Source organism: Lepisma saccharinum, chromosome 3, assembly GCF_977018435.1.
Source record: "Lepisma saccharinum chromosome 3, izLepSacc3.1, whole genome shotgun sequence".
In the NCBI taxonomy this organism is placed as follows: domain Eukaryota; kingdom Metazoa; phylum Arthropoda; class Insecta; order Zygentoma; family Lepismatidae; genus Lepisma; species Lepisma saccharinum.
The window spans coordinates 54,546,353-54,567,833 of NC_139231.1; the positions used below are offsets into that span (position 1 = coordinate 54,546,353).

Here is a 21,481-nt window from a genome sequence, read left to right on the forward strand (position 1 = left end):
TGTCAGCAATGGGTAGCACAGTGAAATTACTTCTAGGCAGAGATAATCATAGTTTTAGTGAAAATCCATTGATCAATGTAAGTCAGTTTCAGTGGTCAGAAGTAGCGAGCTACTTGTAGCGTCGCTACTGTAGCTAGCTACAAAATTTGTAGCTGTAGCTGTAGCGACGCTACATTTTGAAAATTGTAGTTGTAGCGGTAGCGAAGCTACAAAATTCCTGTAGTTGTTTCGCTACAGCTACATTTTTTCTCGACATTTTGAGGTGAATTTTGAATGTGGCAACAGCGTCAGAAAAAATCGACAATAACCCTTAATTTTGCAGGAGGGTCATAAAGACAGTCTATTACATGGAGATACAGATTATCTAGATTGTAGATTATAGATATCTGCGTAATTTATTTAATTAGTATCTGAAGAATTCAGATATCCAGATAACTAACTTACATATATGAATATATTCCTGCTAACAGCTACGTTTTTTTAGCTGCATCGCTATTTTGCCTCGTTTGCTGCACCACTGGAAAAAAGTGCCTCGTTTGCGTCACCCCCAGAACAAATCCTGTGGATATTCATGGTGTAAGAGACACCAAAATGTCATTAATTGCTGTGAAAGACACAACTTGCAGTGCAAAACGAGCAATGGAATATCCACTGCACTGACAAGGGAATAGTGCCAGCAATAAATGGCTCAGTACGTTAACAGCATTGATCGTCAGTATATAGGATCTCACCAGTAAGAAATTATTGTTACAAGAATCATAGAGTTTCTGGAATTACAATTATTTTCGCGATAATATTTGTTCACAAATTTTAAAATTACAATAAGTTTAAAACACTCAGGTTTATACACTTTCCTCAATAATTTTATTATATTGCAAAAAAGTATGTTCGAGTTATTGACTTTCCTGCAGAAACGACATTTTTTTTTTAGTTAATATACATAGTTTTCAAATTTATGTATTTCTTCTACTTTTGCGTCACTTTTCTGTAACTTTTGTTAATCATGACATCATCATCCTCCTCCTTCGCTGTTTCCTGCCTCTGGCTGGGTCGGCATAGAAGTGAAGCCTCTCCATTTTTTCCTGGTCTTTCACCACTCCTCTCTTTTCAAGGTGTTCCAATCTTGTCCTTCTCCTAACACTCTCCACTATCTGCTCTTTCCACCGACATCTTGGTCTCCCCTTGGCCTTATTTCCACTCCTTGTGCATTGTAAGCTCTTACTGGTAGTCTTTCTGCATCCATCCTCTTCATGTGTCCGAACCATCTCATCTGTGCCTGATCTATCCTTTCCTGAAGCTTCACCACACCCACTGTCTGTCCGATCTCCCCATTTCTTATTCTATCCCTTCTAGTCTTCCTCAAAAGACTCCTTAGAAATTTAATCTCCAGTGCCTGCATATTTTCTTTGTCTCTCTATGTCATTGTCCAATTCTCTGCTCCATACGTAATTATTGGCACATAGTATGTTACATATTATCTTCTTGCATTTCATAGGTACATCCCTATTCCATATTATTCTTCGAACACTTTGATATAGTCCACCATCATTCATTTGTCCTCTTCTGTTTACCTCCTCATCTATTCTTCCACAGCAGTGTGGGGAATGGAGGAGCAGGAGGATCTCATCCTCCCAACTTGGCATCTTTCCTAGTTTTTGTTTTGAGTCCATTTTAAGCATAGATAAGCTGATCGAGACTGGATCCTAACCACTATGTGCCTCTGCTGGGTATCGAACCTGGGGCCCTTTTGTAGTCAAAGGGCTCCAGGTACTTTTCATTCAAAATTCTGACTTCATATCAGTCTATAAAAGATGAAATATTTATTCTGAAGAAAAATATGTTGATGTGAACATAAATACGTAATCCTACCAAATTTTATTTGTGTATAGTTGTAATAATTAATTTGGGTAACACCCGAATTGCAATATTCATATATCAAATTTGAATTGATATGCCACTTGCATAGGTATGGTATTCTCAAAAACAATTGTAAAAATAAGTAACTGAAGTAACATTGCTATCGAAATTATCGAATGACTGGAATCATGATAATAAATAACAGAATCTATTTACCAGTAGTAGGGGATTTTTTTAATACCCATATCGTTTTTTTCATTTTTTTATGCAGTTCTAAGTAGCGCAAAAAGTAGTGAAATAGTGAGTAGCGAACAATAGTAGCGTAGTGAGCTACTTTTTGTTAAATGTAGCTGTAGCTGTAGCGAAGCTACTTTTAAAATGTAGCGTTCCGATCACTGGTCAGTTTTATATGCATGCAGGTACCATATTGTTCAGCATGGTTCTCTTGTCAGAGGCTGCAAGCATCATCCCTTTGGAACAAAATTAACATGCACATACCTTATTACCTTATATCTTGCAAGACAAGTCCAAAACAAGCAAATGGTGAAAATGGCCTGCTTGATCATCCAAGCACCCTTACTGTAAATTTTCAAAGGGAAGAGTAAAATTAGTGATGGATTTTTTTTTATAGTGTCAACATATCTCAGAACATCCTGAAATTTTGAACATTACATGGTTTACTGATGGAAGAAGCATGACTTCAACTGAGTAGTACATAAACTTGTAAGACATGCATGCATGGCCAGAACAAAAGCCACGTGAAGTTCATAGAGTGCAAAAATATTTAGAGGAAGTTGATGCTTGGTGGACTTTGTCCCATACATAAGTTACCGGTTCTTTATTCTTTGATGTAATGTTACAGATAAGATTTACTTGAATATAAAATAAACAAATCCATCCTAATAGACATGTTCATAATTTTCACCCTCCTGCTACGTATGTGAAAAGCATGGAATATATACAAAATTGATTATGTTTTGAGGAAATATTCTTCACCCCACATTTTGCCTCAGAATTAATCAACATGCTGGGAATTTGTGTAACTCATAGGATAATCTAGAATTGGGGAAAATTATTATCGGTAAGTAAACTGCAAATTTTCTGTTTGAGTTTATTTTGCATCATAACAAACAAAAAAAAAATGGTATTAAAATGCAGTTCCCACTTTCTAAAATGAAATTCATAAAATGTGTAAAATGTAATTGCATGTTCCTACCCATGAATCATGTTATGCACGCACAGTATACTCAGCTTGAACATGGTTACGATGCACTTTATTGTCAGTATTGTGTAAAATAATAATTTTAGAAAGTCTAGACCCATCAATTTTTCACTACTTGAAATATGTTTTTTTTAACACCATATAAAATTTTCTGACGTAAATTTAACAAGCTTGCATATACTTCAATTTTATGATGTAATAACTGATGCATAGAGGCATGCATATTTCATTTTTGACGAAAGCACAAAATGTAAAATAACACATTATAATGTTAATTTTTCATGTTTCTGAAAGGTGTGAGGTGCATGTTCGTACCATGTTTTGTCAACAAATGATGTTAAATGAACTGCAAAATGCGAAATAGGCTCTTAAACATGAAATTTAGTTTATTTACTGATGCAACATTTTCTGAAGTTTGAATTATCCTGTGAGTTATGCAATTCACAGAAAATTGATAAATTCTGTTGTAAATATGTGAGTAGCAAAAGTGGACTCCTTTATACGGGAATATACTTAATACCCTGGTAACAACAAAATGTACTATTAGAAGAGAGATGTGTAATCAGGTGCAGTTTATAAATCAAATTTGGGATTATGTCCACAATTTTAGAACCAAAATGTCATTTTATGTACCACTTTTGATCCAATTTTTCACAGCTATGGCACCGAAATTTTATTTTATTTACTGCTTTTGAACCCGAAATTGACTTGTTTTATACTGAAATTTTGCTTTTTTATTTACCAAAAATATGTGAGCCTCTACAGTAATTATTATGTTGATCAAACACAATAATAAAAAACAATGACTTTTATTTACAATTCTTGCAGAAGCCAAACTAATTGTGTCAAAGATAAGCATACTATTCGGCATAGTCTCTCAGAAGATTTATATGGTTACCCTACCTAGGCATGAGTTTGAAGGTCTCTCTCCCTGGGGATTCCTATTTGTGCATAAGTTGGCAATAAAGATGTTAGTACTACAGGTAATATATAAATTTGGTTACCAACTTTAGTGTGTGTGTTATCCACTGTAAATTCAGTATTTAACATGCAAGTCCTTGTGTTGAATATGTTGATATTATTTTTTCATGTGTTGTCTCTGCAGGAGAAAGCCACCAAGTGGCGGAATTGCCACGAAATAGATGGACTCACAACTAATGGTGTCCTCATCCTTCATCCTCGTGGGTCATTCTGTGGGGGAGAAGCCCACACAGGTGTATGGCGTGAAGTGTCGGTCGGAGGGGGTGTCTATGGTCTCAGGGTATCTCGCTCGGCACCTGAAAAGGGAGTGAAGGTGAAAATTTATTTAGTACTTTTTTTCTGCCAAACCATGTTTATGTATGATGTAACTCCCATATGGGTTTTTTCTTTCTTTTTCTTATTTTTATCTATGTATGTGCTTTATTATTTTTTGTAAGATTTATTTTTCTTTTGGTTTTGAAAATGCAAGCACTTATAATTCTTAGTAATCACAATTTTGTATTGTATTGCTTTCCCACAGTTTGATGAATTTTAGAAACAAGATTCTTGTATTTGTCACAAAAGCAAATTTTAACCATTGACAAGGCACCATTCCCCCCCCCCCCCTAATCAGTTCTGTTCAGTGTTGGTAATGACAAAAAAAATTTTGGTTGGTGTTTATTCTCGAATTCTGCATTATCTTTTGTGTTACAATTGCAAGGTGGTGTGGGACCCATAGGGAAATAAATTTCATAGAAATCTCATTTTACAATGCTGTATTCACGCAAAACAGGATTAACATGTGTTATTGTGCAAATTTGATTGTCAAAATTTTAATATTTAGGAATGCTTTAGGATTAATGTGTAATATGTTGATATTGCTTTGGAAATGAGAGCGAAAGAGAGAGGATGGAGAAGGAAAAAATGAGAGAGAGAGAGGGGGGGAGGGGGTAGGTAGGTGGGTAGGTAGGTGTGTGAGAATGAATGAGTGAGTAGAGGCAAGAAATGTTAGGGAGTGCATAGAGGGAAAAACGAGAGGAGCGAGCAGAGAGTATTGAGAGAATGAGAAGAATGTGAATAGAAGGAATGAGAAAAGCGAATAAAGTAAAAGATTTATAGGAGAGGGAAAATGAAAGAGTAGAAGAGGTGGAAAGAATAATAGAGGAATGAGAAGAGATGAAAGGAATAAGAGAAGTGAGTAGGAGGAAATAATGGGAGAGAGAGAGAATGAGAACATGAATGTGTCACAATCACCTTTTATTATGTTATGATGATGTCTTGTGGCTGGCCTGTTTCTTTATATTTAAAATTGCTTTTTTTGTGTTGGTTGCCTATTTTGGTAGAGATGCAATGCTCCTGTTCATATCAATGGAGGACAATTGTGGTTCATTGTGTAAATGTTTTGCAGGTGGAAGAGGAAACTAATGTTCTGCAGGATGGAACATTAATTGACTTGTGTGGTGCTACACTTTTGTGGCGGTCAGCAGATGGTCTTGCCAAATCACCTGTAAGTGCAAACATTTTGAAATTTCATGAACATCTTTGTTTTGTGAAAAATATCTGTCGTAACCTAACACTTGAATGTCGCACATGTCATCTATTATGACCATTACTGCTTCATTCCATAACAGAACATTTTTTCCATGTTTTGTAAATGCTGCGTTTGAGAATAGGAAGAGGTATCCTTCTCGATGTAATTCATAAAGTGAGAAGAGGCTTGGTATTGTGCTGCAAACCAGATTAAAACATCTGCCGGCCATCTTGGTGGCCAAGTACACTAAGTGATAGACTTTCAATCTCGCTACCGAAGTTCCCAGGTTTGAATCCCAGCCTGGACATGGGTGATTTTTGTGAGTGTCCGTTTAATCATGATGTCAAGGTAAGCTAGAAGTTGCAGAAAGGTGACATAAAGTAAGAGATTACAAATAGAAGGAGATGCCATAGGCATACACTTAACATGGCACTTGCAACATTGCTATATGTTACTCCTTATCCTCAGAAAGTGAATGGCGAGTCAAGTTGCCAGCAAGTGCCACAAGGCTTGCAATGCTGATTTTAACGCCACTTTTTTCTCGTAACTCTAAACTTAAGTTTTCTGAATTTTCAACACTATGTTTCTTAGCAAATTTCTGAGCTGGAACAAGCTATACTTTGAAATTGGAACACAAAGCATAACCAGAAATTTGCTTCGAATATTCATAATTTTACAGGAGCCAATCACTTTTATCACTAGAGCCCAGTGGTTTCATACAGAATTTCCGAGAGAACCACTTGAACCTAAAAATTGAACGTGAATGCTTAAAATGACCGAAGATGACAAAAAAATATTTTATTCATTTCAGTGATTATTTCTTCGCATTTATGTACAAATGTTGCATGTTTTGGTTACATAAAAATCTGGGCCTTGTTAATCACAAAATCCATATCTCCTTGCACTGCTGCTGCCAAAATGATACTTATCACTTTCACTGCCAAGATGCCCATATGCTGGGGACAAAGTCTGGGCTTTGTGCCACAGTGCGTAGATTATGGGCACCAACATTTATGAGGTTTTATGTGCAATTCATGTAGCTGGTCTGGCAGTAAACCAAACCACGATTGGCCTCTGAATACTTGTTTTATTTTGGCTTTGCAATGATTTTAGCAGATTCGTAATATAAAAATATACATTGCTCAGAAACTACGGGTGAAAATTTTCTCTCACAACAACTTGGAATATAAAAGTACAGTAAAACATCAGAACATGCAACCGTGTACAATTCAGAACGCCGAACAGAGGAAGGGGTTTGGGAGGTGCGACACCCGAATTTCAATGGAAAAAACAACCTAAAAATCTGGAGTTTGCCCACTCTTCTCCTGCTATTTTGGGGAGAAGGCTCGAACTTTAGTATTCTTTTCAAAGAATGGACATTTCCAAAGAGAATGAAACATGTTTCATGTTCCTGGATGCCATACAAGTTGAATAATGAGCCAAGATGTTAAACACTGTTCGGAAATGTGGCATGGATATGTTGCAGAGGGAGAGGTGGGAGGTTGGGCATCAATGTGAATTTCCCAGGCTTGCTCCAGACCAGACTTGCTCCACCCAAACATAAGAGTATGATGGTCCAAAAAGCACATTCATTTCGTAATCAGCACCATGATATCATATAGTATCATCGGAACAGTACGACCTTACCATATGGTATCATTGGGGGAGTAAAGGTTAAACCGTAGGTCCAGTCTTGATTAGCCTTACTGTGCATAAAAGTGGACTTAAAATACCAACTCAAACCTAAAAGAACAGTAGAAAGTGGATTAAAACTCAGTTTATAGCAACAAAACACGTTTATTATGGTGTATTTAAAGGGCATAGGCCTAATTACACTATGCAGTACAGTACAGTACAAAGTGTACGGGAAACAGAATTTCATCAGTGGGTGACTGCCTTTTCTTTGGGAAATATGATGATGTCAGCTTATCCTCAGGCCCGTGAAGCAGGGAAATATGTTCCACCAGGAAGTTAGCACCTTACAATGGACATTCACACAAACTGTATTCTACCACTCCACAGGTTCCATGGTGCCCAACATCTGGCAGCATTACAGTTAAAAATTGGGTACCCATACAGACCACTGTGCCATCACAAATGTGAAATATTCACATTATTTACAAAGAACACAATCGATCACAACAGAGTATCTGCATTGTTATAGGTCTACGGTTCAAAGTGGTATCGGCTCAGCCCTAAATGAAACAGCTATGGTTTGGTTAAGATCCCAGAACTCCTTCACACTTCTTTCAAGAAGTTCTGAGGAACTAATGCAGTGAAGAATAGATTCTCTCGGGCTATCGACCAGGTGAGTTGTGGAAAATATTCCAAGCTTTAGAGAGTAACTTGAGAAATACTATAATGAATTTTACAATCTTCATGCGAGGACTTAACGGAATAGCCAACTGTCATAAGTAAAACATGTGATACTTTTGGAACATGCCCGGAGGATAAATTATATTGCCCTAGCTAGAAGATGGCCCGGAGGATAAATTATATTGCCCTAGCTAGAAGATGAGAGTGACGTTAGCTCTCTAAAGCTTGGAATATTTTCCACAACTCACCTGGTGGATAGTCCGAGAGAACCTATTCATCATTCGTCGCCAGGAAAGCTTCAAGTCTTACTTTAATGCAGTGAAGCCTCACTACGACAGAAACCACTTTCTTTATCATATTATTTTACTCAACTTCTTATTCCACGGGTTTTAAAAATCCTGTTAACAGTTTCATCAAATCGATTGCAGTACAACAAGTGAGCTGCTTGTATTAATTATTCTATTGCATACAACCACCAAGCTAGCTTCGTGTTAATTCCATGTTGCTTGTGATAAATAGGTGGTTTATTTTTTAATTAGGGGCCGTTTTGCGCTCACATTGGCAACACTGCGTGCTTGGCATTTTGCAGATGTGCGTTAGTTACCGACATGCCTTGCACGTAAACAGATGCCATTTGCACGTTGTGAAATGCTTGGTGTGGTTGCGGTGGTGGACAATGGAAATGGTGCAGGTGATTGAAAATCCCATCGAGTATGAGATACGATCAGTGATCAGGTTTTTGACCGCGAAAAATGTGAAAGCGGCAGACATTTATCGCCAGTTACGTGAGGTATATGGTGAGAATGTCATTATTGAAGGCAAGGTGCGTAAGTGGATACGTCTGTTTAAGGCCAGTCGCACGAATGTTCATGACGAACCACGATCAGGACACCCCTCAATCATAACTGACTCATTGGTGCATGATGTTGAGAACGCGATAGGAGCCAACCGCCGTTTGACAGTCTTTCTGCCGAATGGACAAACAGTTAATGCAACCGTGTATTGCAACTCTCTCAAGAAACTAGCGATTATAACCTTTTCTCCACTTGAACACTTTCCTCATTGGAAAGTGATTCAACACCGTTGATTAAGCCAAACAGACCATGACGGATTGGCTGTCTGACCTGGCGGCAGATTTCTTTGGTGAGGGACTACAAAAGCTCATCTACCGCTAAGACAAGTGTTTCAACAACTATGGGAACTACATTGGAGGATAAAATATATTGTCCTAGCTCCAAATAAACTGATTGATTTATTAATGTTTTGTGTGCAATTGGTAAAATATTTTATTTGGAATTAACATGGCATTATTTATTACTTGAAATAGAATAAAACATCTTTCCGGAACACAGGTTTTCTGTTGTGGAAATAGTCAAGAATGCCGTGTGTGTGTGTTCATCTTCTACATTTATGTATCCCTTCTCTAGTATCCAATCTTCATTGGATGTTATCCTTTATTTCACTACATATATCTTGCACTGTTTTTAATATATACAGGGTGTCATATTAATGGTGCCCACGGACCACGGAAACGTATAGAGGACATCAAAACAAACAACTATTCTCGGTAACATTTTTCTCGTTAGTGCATCATTTCGGCGGTACAGTCGTTCAAAAAGGCCCGTTTTGCTTCCTGAATTCTGGCAACCACACACAACATTTGATTGCATTTGTGGCATCATATCCCGTCGAAGCGATGTGTTCCACGGTTGCCAGGAACATGCCAGGAAAAATGACATGGCTACAATCAGCCACATTATGTACCATAAACGAGAAAACACGTTCTATAACCTAACAGGAAATAAACAAATGATACGAAAAATTGTAAAAGAAAATAGAATTGAAGTGGAAGTGGTCATATCGAATTTTGCCTCGGCTCACATGTCAAATATTTGATTAGTTACCAAGTTGACATCTACAATTTAGTCTATCCACTTCGTCCTTCTGATACTAGTTGTCTCTGACACATGAACAGATGACAAAATAGAAATTAAAGAACTCAAAATTCCAAAGGTAAGCAACACATAATATAATGTATATTCAGTACATTATGAGCAAGTGACAAAAATGGTTGAAAATACAGGGATATAAGTAGTAGTAATACAAGCTCCCCGACGACTGTGTTTATCTATGCACCAGATACACATGTAATAGTTTGCAACTGAGAACAGGACAGTATATTCGCTACTGATTCATAATTAGATTGTTACTGTGGTTGTAGTTGTTTTAGCCGTAATGTAACAACGTGAACCTCGGATACTTCCATTATCAGCGCAAAGGTATCACAAGGCATCTGGACACAAACCTGTAGATATCAACCTTGCAACGAAATTTGCAACTATTTGACATGTAGTTGGGCGTAAACAACCACATGTAAGCTGTAAGTCCAATAAAATTTATTGTTGTTGATATTTGACATGTAAGCTGAGATAAAATCCGATAGTGGCACTTCATTTTGAATACGTTTTTACCATTTCTCATATTGTTGGTTTATTTCCCCCTTCACCTGAGATGACTGCTGATCTTCTGGCTGGTAGGCTATGATATTCGGTCTTCTGGATGCGTTTCTCACTTCGTTTTACAGCTAATAATGTGGTTGGTAGTTTATCATTTACACAAAATTTGTGTGTTCCTTACAACACTGCCGTGCACTGTTTCGCCGCAGGAAATGACTTCACAGATATGATCAAATGTTGTGTTGGGTTGCCAGCATCCAGGTGGCAAAACGGTCTTCTTTGAAAGGCTGTAGCGTCGAATCGACGCACCAACGAGAAAAATGTTACTAAGAAAAGTTGTTTGTTTTGATATCCTCTATACGAATATGTGGTCCGTGGGCGCCATTAAAATGACGCCTTGTGTATATATACACAGTAAAACCTTGTTAATGTGGACTAATGGGGAGGGTAATTTGACCGGTTTTAACAATAGTCCGGATTAACTGAAATAACCTAAAAGAACAGCAGAAAGTGCATTAAAACTACAGTAAAATGTAAAGCAATACAATGCAGTACGTACATACGCGATACCCATATTATGATGATCTGCCCGACGGACAACATTTAAAACCTTGCATTCTGCTTTTCTTTTTTTGCCTATTGCCTTATGCCTTTCACCTGTTTGGATTAAGCGAAATCTGTCTTATCGGGGCCCGGATTAATGAGGTTTTACTGTATTTTGTCTTGTGCTTAATTTTCTTATTTTTTCCCATTTTCTTTTTACAAATTAAACTACACTAATAGGCATTCAGAAGAGCAGTATTTAAATAGTCCTCTAGTGTTTCAAGTTTTTTCAAGAACATTTGAAGGAAAAGTTAGACTAAACTTAAAAACCTGCATTCTCAACATTGCAAGATATTTGTATAAAAGTAACAGATAATTAACAACTTCTGACCAACATTTGCAAGGGTATATATAAAAATTAATTTAGAATCAGGACACAATTTCATTTTTTCTTAATTTTGAATTTTGTGTGAAGATGTCAGTATAAATTTCGTAGGCACATACTTTGTGAAGAAGCTCAAGAATGGACTTGTGTAAGGGTGTCAAGAATGACTGCAAATGTGCCATATGAAATTCTTTTCACAGGATTTACTAGACAGCATGCGTAATGTTGCTGTGATATACTGTACTTCAATTTCCATTACCAGTATTCTAGATTGGGACTTGTTAATTCACATGTGGTAATTATCAGTCAGTTAATAACATGTTCTAAAAATGCATATTGATAGTTCATCTTTTACTTCGTGGCATTTTGTTGTTGTTTATTTGAATTCAGAGTTAAAATTCATGAACCCTGTTTTGTAAATATATTTCTGATTCTTTTTCTTAGACAAAAATCCATCACTGCCACTGTAATATACAGTGGAACTGTGATATTATGTTCCCAGATTATACATTTTCCTGCATTATAAGTTCTTGAGACATGATACCCTAGAAAATATATAATTGAGGTGCCATTGTATTAATGTTATTCTACCTTTTCCAAGTTAATTTCATCATAGAGAATGAATGATGAAGAGGTGGTTGATTCATGATGAATTGTTTCGACTTTTAAACCACAGGGTAATGTATTTGTTATATGGCCATATGCAGGCAGTCAAATTTAGTGGTAATGCCAGGGATGATTATTTAATGGTAACCATGGGCCCACCCTGTCTAGTGATCTGGGCAAGCAGATGTTCTTTGATGGTATGGATCGAAGTGTACATTGGAAGGCAAATGGAAATGAAATTACAGTAGACTTGCGATTATCCGATCTAATTGGGACCGAGATTACTTCGGATATGGAAAAACTCTGATAATACAGAGATAATGTGCTAATAGGTCGTAAATGATGAAACAACACTTAAAACTGTATAGTAATTATTTATACAACATAAATGAGAAGATTACTTTTTCCGCTTAGAAGAGGCCTACACAGACTTAAACATCACTGTAACAATCGGACACACTGACAATGTAACAAACACGTGCAGCACGGACGGTGACTTGACTCCATAAACAAACAGGGGGTGCGTTATGTAGTGCGATGTTTTCCAACCACTCCCTCGGTTAACCCGGAGCCTCGGTTAATCGGGACTCGGTTAATCATGAGTCTACTGTACTGTACTGTAGTGTAGAAAACAGAATGCCTTGGAGAATATTTTTTTGATGACCAAAGCTCGACCATGCCAGAGTTAGCTGGGGTTGACACTTAATATTATTTGTGCAATCTCCTCCAGTACTTCATACGTTTAACTATTGGACCATGAATGGTTGTGAGTGTACAGTTCTTCAAGTGCATGTGCTACACTGTTCCTCAGTTGTACATTGACTAGGTAAACAGAGTTGAAGAAATCTCATTGACTTGCAGTGTTAAAGCCAGTAGTTTGTCAAAATGACCAGACTTTGATTGCTACCAACACACGTGAATTTCCAAAGTACAACCAGCAACCTTTTTTAGCATAAGGTGAGGGACTGTGCAGGTGCTTACAAGTCAGACATTAGTCCTGTGATGGCCAAGCATTCATGGAAACATCCAAAGTGTTATCTGGAGTGATGACTTATGCTGTAGCATCTGATGGTGGTCCATTGTGAGAATCTGGATTTGGAGAATGACCTGTGAATGATATCTGCAGTTGTGTGTTGTGCCAACATGAGAGAATGGGAAGGGTACTTTTTTTTGGAAGTTTTTAAAAATCCTACATTTCTAGTAGTGATGATCACCAAATGTAATGTTTGAGCAATAGTCATACGATCCCTTTAAATGCAGTGTAACTGTGCACTTTACCGAAATAAATTGTTATCGTTAACCTTATCCTGGTTCTGGCACCCTGCATACAATTTCATGAGTTTATAAATTTTAGCTATGATGATACAACATTCTTCACATTGTCATTCTAAATTTATCTACTTGAAATGTTTTATTAATTGTGCATTAAATTAATTGTTTGTGTCATGCATGTTCCTGATATTTTGTAATGCATGATACTTGAAATAAGTTAGTGTTTTAATGCAAGTCTTGAGTGTAGAACTCATGATCTGCACCCCGAAAGTTTTGAGTTCAAATTAAGTTTGGGCACAGACATTAAAATGCATGTGCAATCATGACTATTGCAAAATATCCTACACTTACGCAGTTGGCATCTTTCTAACCTTCTTGAAATTGAAAGTTTCGAAGTTACAGTAAAACTGCAGAGTCAAAAATCTTATTCCTGCTTCAGATAGCGAAGATATCTATTCAGTTCATTTTTTTATTATTTATTTTTAAAATTCGACCATTTGTTTGCAAGTGAATTGAAATTCTACTAAATTTTATTAAAATAAAAGATGAGATCATATTTACAGCTTGAGAACCCACATATTGCTGTGCAAGAAGCAAGTGCTTTTTAGAAATCAATCATTCACCAGCTTCAGATCATCTTCAGGTAAGTGTACTGGTCCATTATTATTTTGAATATAGCACCATAGTTCAAAATAATGATAGAAGATTTATCATATAGAAGAGACTGTCAGTTTCTAATTGAAATAATGCTGTAAGGCCTTTCTATTTCCGTGAGAAATATATGAAGAGCTCTGAGAAGGAATGATTGATATCCACTTTGCAGAATTTTGAAATTGGTTGGTTCCACCAATCTATAGATTAAAATGCCATCCACACGTTCACTATTGCCAAAATCAAAGCATTCCATTTCAATGTAAAGTGTCACTTTGAAATTTAAATAGCCAGTTTTCAGTGAAAGTGAACTTCGACATCCTTCATTTAAAATCTGGGAAGAGAATTTGTTTATATAGTTGAAGATACAGGATTTTTCAGTTCATAACAAGTATTTGTGGTTGGTGGTGGTAGCTATAATATGTTGAGCTGACCACTTATATAAGTTAGCATATGCACTAGCTGTGTTTTGAATTTGGCTGTCAACTGATCGTATTATTAGAAATGAACATTACTTATTTTGCAACGAGTTTGCATGTCAACAGGTGGTATTAACAAAAATGAGCACTTACTCCATTTTACATGAATGTAAAGGCCAAGAATAGATTCGAACAAGGAACATTTACTCCTACAGTGCTTCAGTGGTGTGTGTGCAAGAGAGAGAGAGGAGGGGAGAAGGACACACATTTTTAATTCAGGTGTTCTCACTCAGGCTGCTAGTGCTGCTAGTGGGAGATTAGCTTAAATAGATATAGAAATAGGTACTATTTTACAGAGAAATTACATTTGAAAAAATCGTTTTTTACAACTTTTATAATGTTTCATACTACTTACTTTATTACAGAGACATGGTAGAAGCTTTGATTAGAAAAGGTAGAAAGAGTTGTCAGGGAAACTGTAGTTTATCAGCTCAGTGGAACTTTGATTTTACATTCTCATATTATACATTTTCCTATCTTCATAACTCATTTACACACAGTTTCCTGAGAAAACATATAATCAAGATTACTGTACCTTTTTGGTCAGCTTGGTTTTTAGCTGCCTCTACTTACCGTACCTGAAATAAGTCACCATTTGCTACTTACTATTTCCTACCTGCTTTGTGAGCATGATAGTTATAGGTATGTGTTACTTGGGAGAACTTTGTAATTGTAATTTATTGAAATGATGATAGTTCATTTTTGTCCCCCCCCCTCTTCTCCCTCCTCATACACATGTATGGACACACATACTCACCATTCAATGCAGGACCTCACTAGGATGTCCTTTAGTAGGAATTACAGTGGAATCTGGATTTTTACATTTTTTCGCATTATACACTGCTCTCCATAAATTAAGCAACAAATGGTGATCATCCAATAGAATCAAACACAAGGCCGGAGGGTGTACATATTTTATTTGTAACGAAAGTGACCGTTGTCTGACACTAATAAGGGGTATGATCCCTAACGCATTCGTTGCTTTCTTTCAGCGTGCCCACCACTGTTCTTCTCTTTTCTCCAACTGTTTTCTCTTTTACCTCACATTTTCTTGTTGTTGCTTAATTTCTGGAGGGCAGTGTACAATCATGATGATCCCAACATAGCAAGATATTACAAAATTTTTCTCAATTTCACATTTTCCAGCATTTTAAGTTTTTTTAGTTTAGTCCCCTGAAAAACGTAAAATTGAGGTTTCACTGTATTATGTTTTTTGAAACTGAAATACACAGCTTTATATCTGTAGTACAAATTAAAACCCTCTCCAATCCAGATAGTACATTTTGATCATAATGCTAATTTCTAGTAGTAGAAATTGTACATTCACACATTTTCTAAAAACATTGTACCCTAAGAAAATGAGCATGTAGCTATGTGTTTTAAGTTTTCTCATATACATTACTGAGAAAGTAACCATAACAATGAAAATATAAATGTTATTACTTCAAAATATTAAACAGAAATAGTGATAATAGGAATAAAGAAATCAATATTTTGGATGAATGTTCCAGCATGTAAATTGTTATATACTACTTTGAAACATGTGATGGAAGGTTAGGAAGAAATATACTATGAAAGCATACTCTAGAATTAAATTATACAGTGGACTCTGTTTAATTCTAACTCCCAAGAGGCTATGAAAGAGATTTGAATTAACCAGAATATAATAAAAAAACACTCCAATGAAATAACACACTGTATTAAACATAAAACTGCATTAATACGCAAACGTACACCTTACCTTACAACTGCTATGTTTTATCCATATCTCCATCCAGGAACAGTACACTTATTGGAATATTCGCATCAAGTGATTGTTGTACATTTTTCATTCCTCTTTCTACCTCTCTAAGCACTTCAACTTTCTTTGTACGCACCACATTTCGACATTGTGACTCCATTAAAACACACAGACAAATGACCCCTTCTGTCCGGCTATCTGCTCCCCCCTCAACTTGTTTCTGAGAGGGTGAAGGTCACATTCCTACAAACAAGAGCTCTGGGGATTCCCACTGCCCTCTCTTATCTGCCGTCGGCACATCTGTTAACCATAAAAACAACATTTTCAAGAAGAAAAGGGGGATGAGTCATGTGTTGGAATTTCTTATGTAGCAACCACTTTGGTCTTCTTGGAAAGATTTATGTTAAACTATTGGAAACCTGACTTCGAATTATCCAAATTTAACCTTCAAAATTCGAATTAAGTAGTCATTTTTAACATTTTTTTAGATAGGGGTTTCAAGGGGAATGTGTTTTGTTCGAATTATCCAAGTTTGAATTAAAGAGAGTGCACTGTATAACCTAAATGTTTAAAAATTGTGTGTTCACTTTTGTTTTGGTTCATTAAAACAATTTTGTCTTTCAGTTGGATATGCTGAAAGCACTTGAAATATATTGATTGTACTCATGGGCAGACAAGAAGTGATCGAGAGAAGTTCTTCAGTGTGTAGAGCGTGATTACTTCCATTATGTCATTGTCTGTGGCCATTTTTCATGAACCGTGTGAATGCAAGTTAAACTCATGTGGAGCTTCAAGGTCAACATTACAAGATGCCATTTGGAACTTCCAGACACCACCCTGCCAATTGTAGATGACAGGCCACCATTACAAGAAACCCTATGGAGCTTCCAGTCACCACCCAACCAATTGTAGATGACAGGCCACTTATTACAAGACTTTATTTTATTTTTGCCTCCTTCTGTATTGTGGAAAGACTAACAGCCTTTCCTCATTCAAATAGAGAAGAAACAGTGTCCAAGTGGATGTGCTGGAAGAATGTGAACTGAGTTGTGAGAAAGTGCCAGGGTTGATTGGTTAATTTTGAATGTGTAATGTGAAAGATAAGTAAGCAGGGAGGAAAAGAACATCACACGTTGGACATCCTATATCTGAATCCTCTGCTGTGCTGGACTCGTATCTAATTACACAAAAACCTTTCCATGGACAATAATAAGTGGGAAAAGTACATTCATTTTTACTCATAAAACTGGTGTAACGTCTTGTAATCAGAGAGTTCCCTGCCATCCCGATAGCAAAGGGGTGGTGTCATAAGTTTGTAATCAGGGGATCCTGGGTTTGATACCTTGCACATACTTGTTTGTATGCCACTTTAAACTGTGTGTCCAGCCTTTGAGTATAAAGTGGACTTAAAAACAATAACTCGAAATCAAACTCAAACTCGAAAAATAACCAAAACTCAAAATCACTCAAAATCAACCCAAACTTGAAATCAAACCCAAACTCGAAAGGAAACTCAATACTCAGTCGCCAACTTCAATGCCTGGTGTAGGTACATTGGCTAGTAGTGTGGAGCCCAGTCCTGATTAACCTAAATGAGCTTGAAGTGGACTCTAATAATCAACTCGAAATGCAACATAAAAATCATATATTTACCAGATTTGCCACTGGAAAAAATTACTCATTTTTAATCTGCATTCTGACCAAACCAGTCTAAATGCCGAGTTGTTTTACTGTGAATTAGGTGCCTGTGGTGCTTCCTTTTATGTCAAATTTCAGATTTTTCGTAAGAACTCATTTATCTGAGACATTTAACCCTGAAAACTCAAAATTCCACAAACAGCCATGTATGACTCTATGGGCTGTACTTTTAAGCAATACTTCTTGTTTGCACATAACCCTGTACACAGGCCTGAATGTAAAAAAAAAAAGCATGCCTTTGATTAAATCCCTTCATTAAAAAGAATTCCTTACAAAAAAGAATTCCTTAGAAACTCAAGTTTTTTTAACAATTGTTACCCAAATTACTATTTAAATTTTAAAAAGAAAGAAGCAATTTTGATCAAGACTTACTCAAATAGCTTGGAAAGTACACTTCTTTAGCTCCCACATTAATTTATTTCAGGTCTCCAGCTCTTAATAGTTTCTGAGATACCGTATTTACGCGTGTATAATACGCATCCTGTTTTTTGATGGGGAAAAGCGACAAAAAATTTTATCTCTTGTATAATGCGCAGTTAAAGTGCCTTGAATAACGTAGTGTGGAAAACGACCCAAGAAACTGGTTCCCCAGACGGATGAGAAACATAGATGGCAGTGTGATCAATGTCGGTGCTAATTTTCTTATGAAAGTAATGCGGCTTTGTTAGTTTTTGGAATATATTATGTAGATTTGTTTTGTCTTGAAAGGCGGTACATGAATTGATGGAAACAGTTATATTTGTGGAGTGATTTGCAGTCACGAAATGGCATTAATTTGGAAAGAAAAGTAAAATAAAATTAATAAATAAATAGCATGCGTAACACAAGAAGAAGCATCGCAAAGTGATTCCAAACGTCAGGTGTTAGATTGTGTACTAGTTTTATTTTTCTATGTTATTAGAATATAAATAGTATCCTGAGAGATATTTCATACCGAGGCGACAAACCACAAGTGTCGCTTGGAAGCGAGCAGTCTGTAATCAATGCAGCCTTTCGTACCGTAGGGACACATGCTCTGACGGCACCGTTTCCTCAAGGAGATTTTACACCAAAGCGACACGTGACAAACAATACGAGGATTTCACACCAAAGCAACACGGGTCCTTCGGTCCAAGGCAACTTTCACACCGAAGCGACACATGTTGCTTGGAAACGAGTCAATCAAGAGCAACATTTCACATCGTAGCGGCATGACGGGAAGCACAAGCCAGCGTTCGGTTGGTGAAATCCTCAAGCGATAAGTGTCGCGTGCTTCTTGTCGCTTTGGTGCGCAATCTCCCTAAAGCAAGACACTCATTGCATCGCATATGCGCAAACAACAAACCATGGCAACATGTTGCAAGCTATTGAGGAAATTGCCCAGTTTGAGCGACGCACAAGCGACAAAGCGACACGTGTGACTTATCGTGTCGCCTAGATCTGTTGTTGTAATGTGCGGTTTTTCGTGTCGCCTACCTGTTGTTCGCACAATTAGCAGCGAACGCTTGCCAATAGACTGAAGGCACCATGTTGCTTGTCACTAAGTTGGGAACTCCCCCTGTAGTGCATCGCTTCAGTCTGAGCGCCCTTCCTTTAAGAAGCTTTCCGACCGAAGTAACAAGTAGCACGCGAATACGCCATATGAATGTGTCGTTTGCTGTTTGGACCCTCATGTGCAATGAATGCTATTTTACAGTCTGGAAGTGTATGTCACTAGTGTGACAGTGTGAACATCCCGTGTCGCTTGTCCCATTGGTTTGAAAGTTTCCTTACACTCATGTCGATGGCACTAAGAAAGTTTTGTGGGGTTCCCCTTGTCGTTTCATGCAATCATCATTATCATCATCGCCGCTATTAGTTTAAAGCGGAAGAAAAGAGACAGTAAATATCCAAAATACAAATGCTTCAGTGTGTATATCTTTAAAAGAAATGATGATGACAATAATAATAATGAACCTAATTCATACAAAAAAATTTAGTTGCCAAGAGCATTCCACGCATATTTTTACTCCCGTATTATTAACAAAAGTATGACGATAACAGGACGTGGTCGACTGTCTAGAATGTTCGTTAATATCTTTGCGACCACTGTACCAAATATCATAGCAATTATCACATTCATAGAAATGCTTCATGTAAAAGAATCAGACGTTGCAGTGAAAACTCCATTTACTTCCATTATAAGCAGACGAATACCAAGCACCGGGTTCAACACCAGCGCCTCCAGCGGATCATTTTCGAGTGGAACCAGCCAGAGTGTGCAGAACTGTGCCGTTTTCCACACTATGTTATTCAAGGCACTGTAGCGCAGTATAATCCAGGTTCAAGAATGGCTTTCTTAGTTGTAGGTCATAATGCTGTTGCTATGCTAATCAATGAGTCAGTCACCTGTCGCTATGGGGACCGAGAGGAGAATATCCTCTTGTGTAAACAGTAAGTCACCAACCCAAGCCACCTTCCCTGTCTCCCTCCACTGTGTTCAGCATCCCAAAGCTTCCACTCTTTAACCACCTTATTTATTCTACAGGGTAAGTCAAAATGATGAACCCGATTACAGAAATGTATTCTGGGAAATCTAATAAACATATGTTATTGTGAGACATGTGCTTCGAAAGGTTAACTTTCAAAGTTTAGTTTCCATGCAGTGTTTCCATTTTCTACCACTAGGAGTCAGCAGCGAGCAGGAAAATGGCGTTGACTGGAGAACAGAGATCTTTCTGTGTGCTTGATTATCATGTGAACAATTCTGTGATTAGTGTGCAACGACATTTCCGTACCAAATATCGGAGAGAACCACGTACGGGGAAGGTCATTCGTAAGTGGTATGAACATTTCAGAGATTCGGGCTGCATCTGTAAACGAAAATTGACTGGCCATCCATCGACTGGGGAAGAGACAGTGGAACAAGTGAACACATGTCCACAGAAGTCCACCTACCGGGCAGCGAGAGAACTTCAACTTCCACAGAAAACTGTCTGGCGGGTTCTGTGGAAATATTTTCAAATGAAACCCTACCGCTTGCAACTAGTTCAAGCCTTAAAAGACACTGATTATGCTTTGCGCACGTCCTTCTGTGCTGATTTCCTCGCATTAATGGAAATGGATGGGTTCTCTGAGAAGTTAATTTACAGTGATGAAGCAACTTTTCACCTTTCAGGGAAAGTGAATAGACACAACGTAAGGATTTGGGGAACTGCTAACCCCCATGAATTTGTGGAACATGAACGCGATCCTCCCAAAGTGAATGCCTTTTGTGCCATTTCCCATGAAAAGATTCAGGACCCTTTTTCTTCCATGAACGTACTGTGACAGGACTTGTTTTCCTTGATATGCTGCAACTATGGATCCTTCCACAGCTTGCAGAGGATAGCGCAGATTTCATTCTCCAATTGGATGGTGCCCCTGTCAAGGATCATGTTTACGTACCACCACTTCCAACAACATTTGATGAGCTGCGTGTCCGCATCACAGCAGCTATTGCTGATATTGACCACAACATGCTACACAAGGTTTGGCAGGAGATGACTATCGGCTTGATGTATGCCATGTTGAGCGATGTGCTCACATAGAACACTTGTGATTTGTTTAAAAAACTTTGACAGTTTACCTTTCTTAGCACATGTTTCACAATAACATTTATTTATTATATTTCACAGAATAAATGTCTGAAATCGGGTCCATCATTTTGACTTACCCTGTATAATAGAAAGGGAGATCAAAATTACGTTATGGATTTGCAGTACTCAGGAAGTTATTTCTCACCCAACAAATACCACTGATACACA

The 21,481-nt window shown here is 37.3% G+C and overlaps 1 protein-coding gene across 3 annotated transcripts in view; it reads left to right on the forward strand.

Moving 5' to 3' along the window:
• Pli (E3 ubiquitin-protein ligase pellino) overlaps positions 1-21,481 on the forward strand; it is a 147,658-nt gene that overhangs the window by 98,062 nt on the left and 28,115 nt on the right. For all 3 annotated transcript variants that reach the window (XM_083118569.1, XM_083118568.1, XM_083118570.1), the window contains exons 6-7: positions 4,185-4,373; positions 5,448-5,546. In XM_083118569.1, the coding sequence (XP_082974695.1) occupies positions 4,185-4,373; positions 5,448-5,546 (288 nt within the window). The remainder of the gene's footprint in view (positions 1-4,184; positions 4,374-5,447; positions 5,547-21,481) is intronic.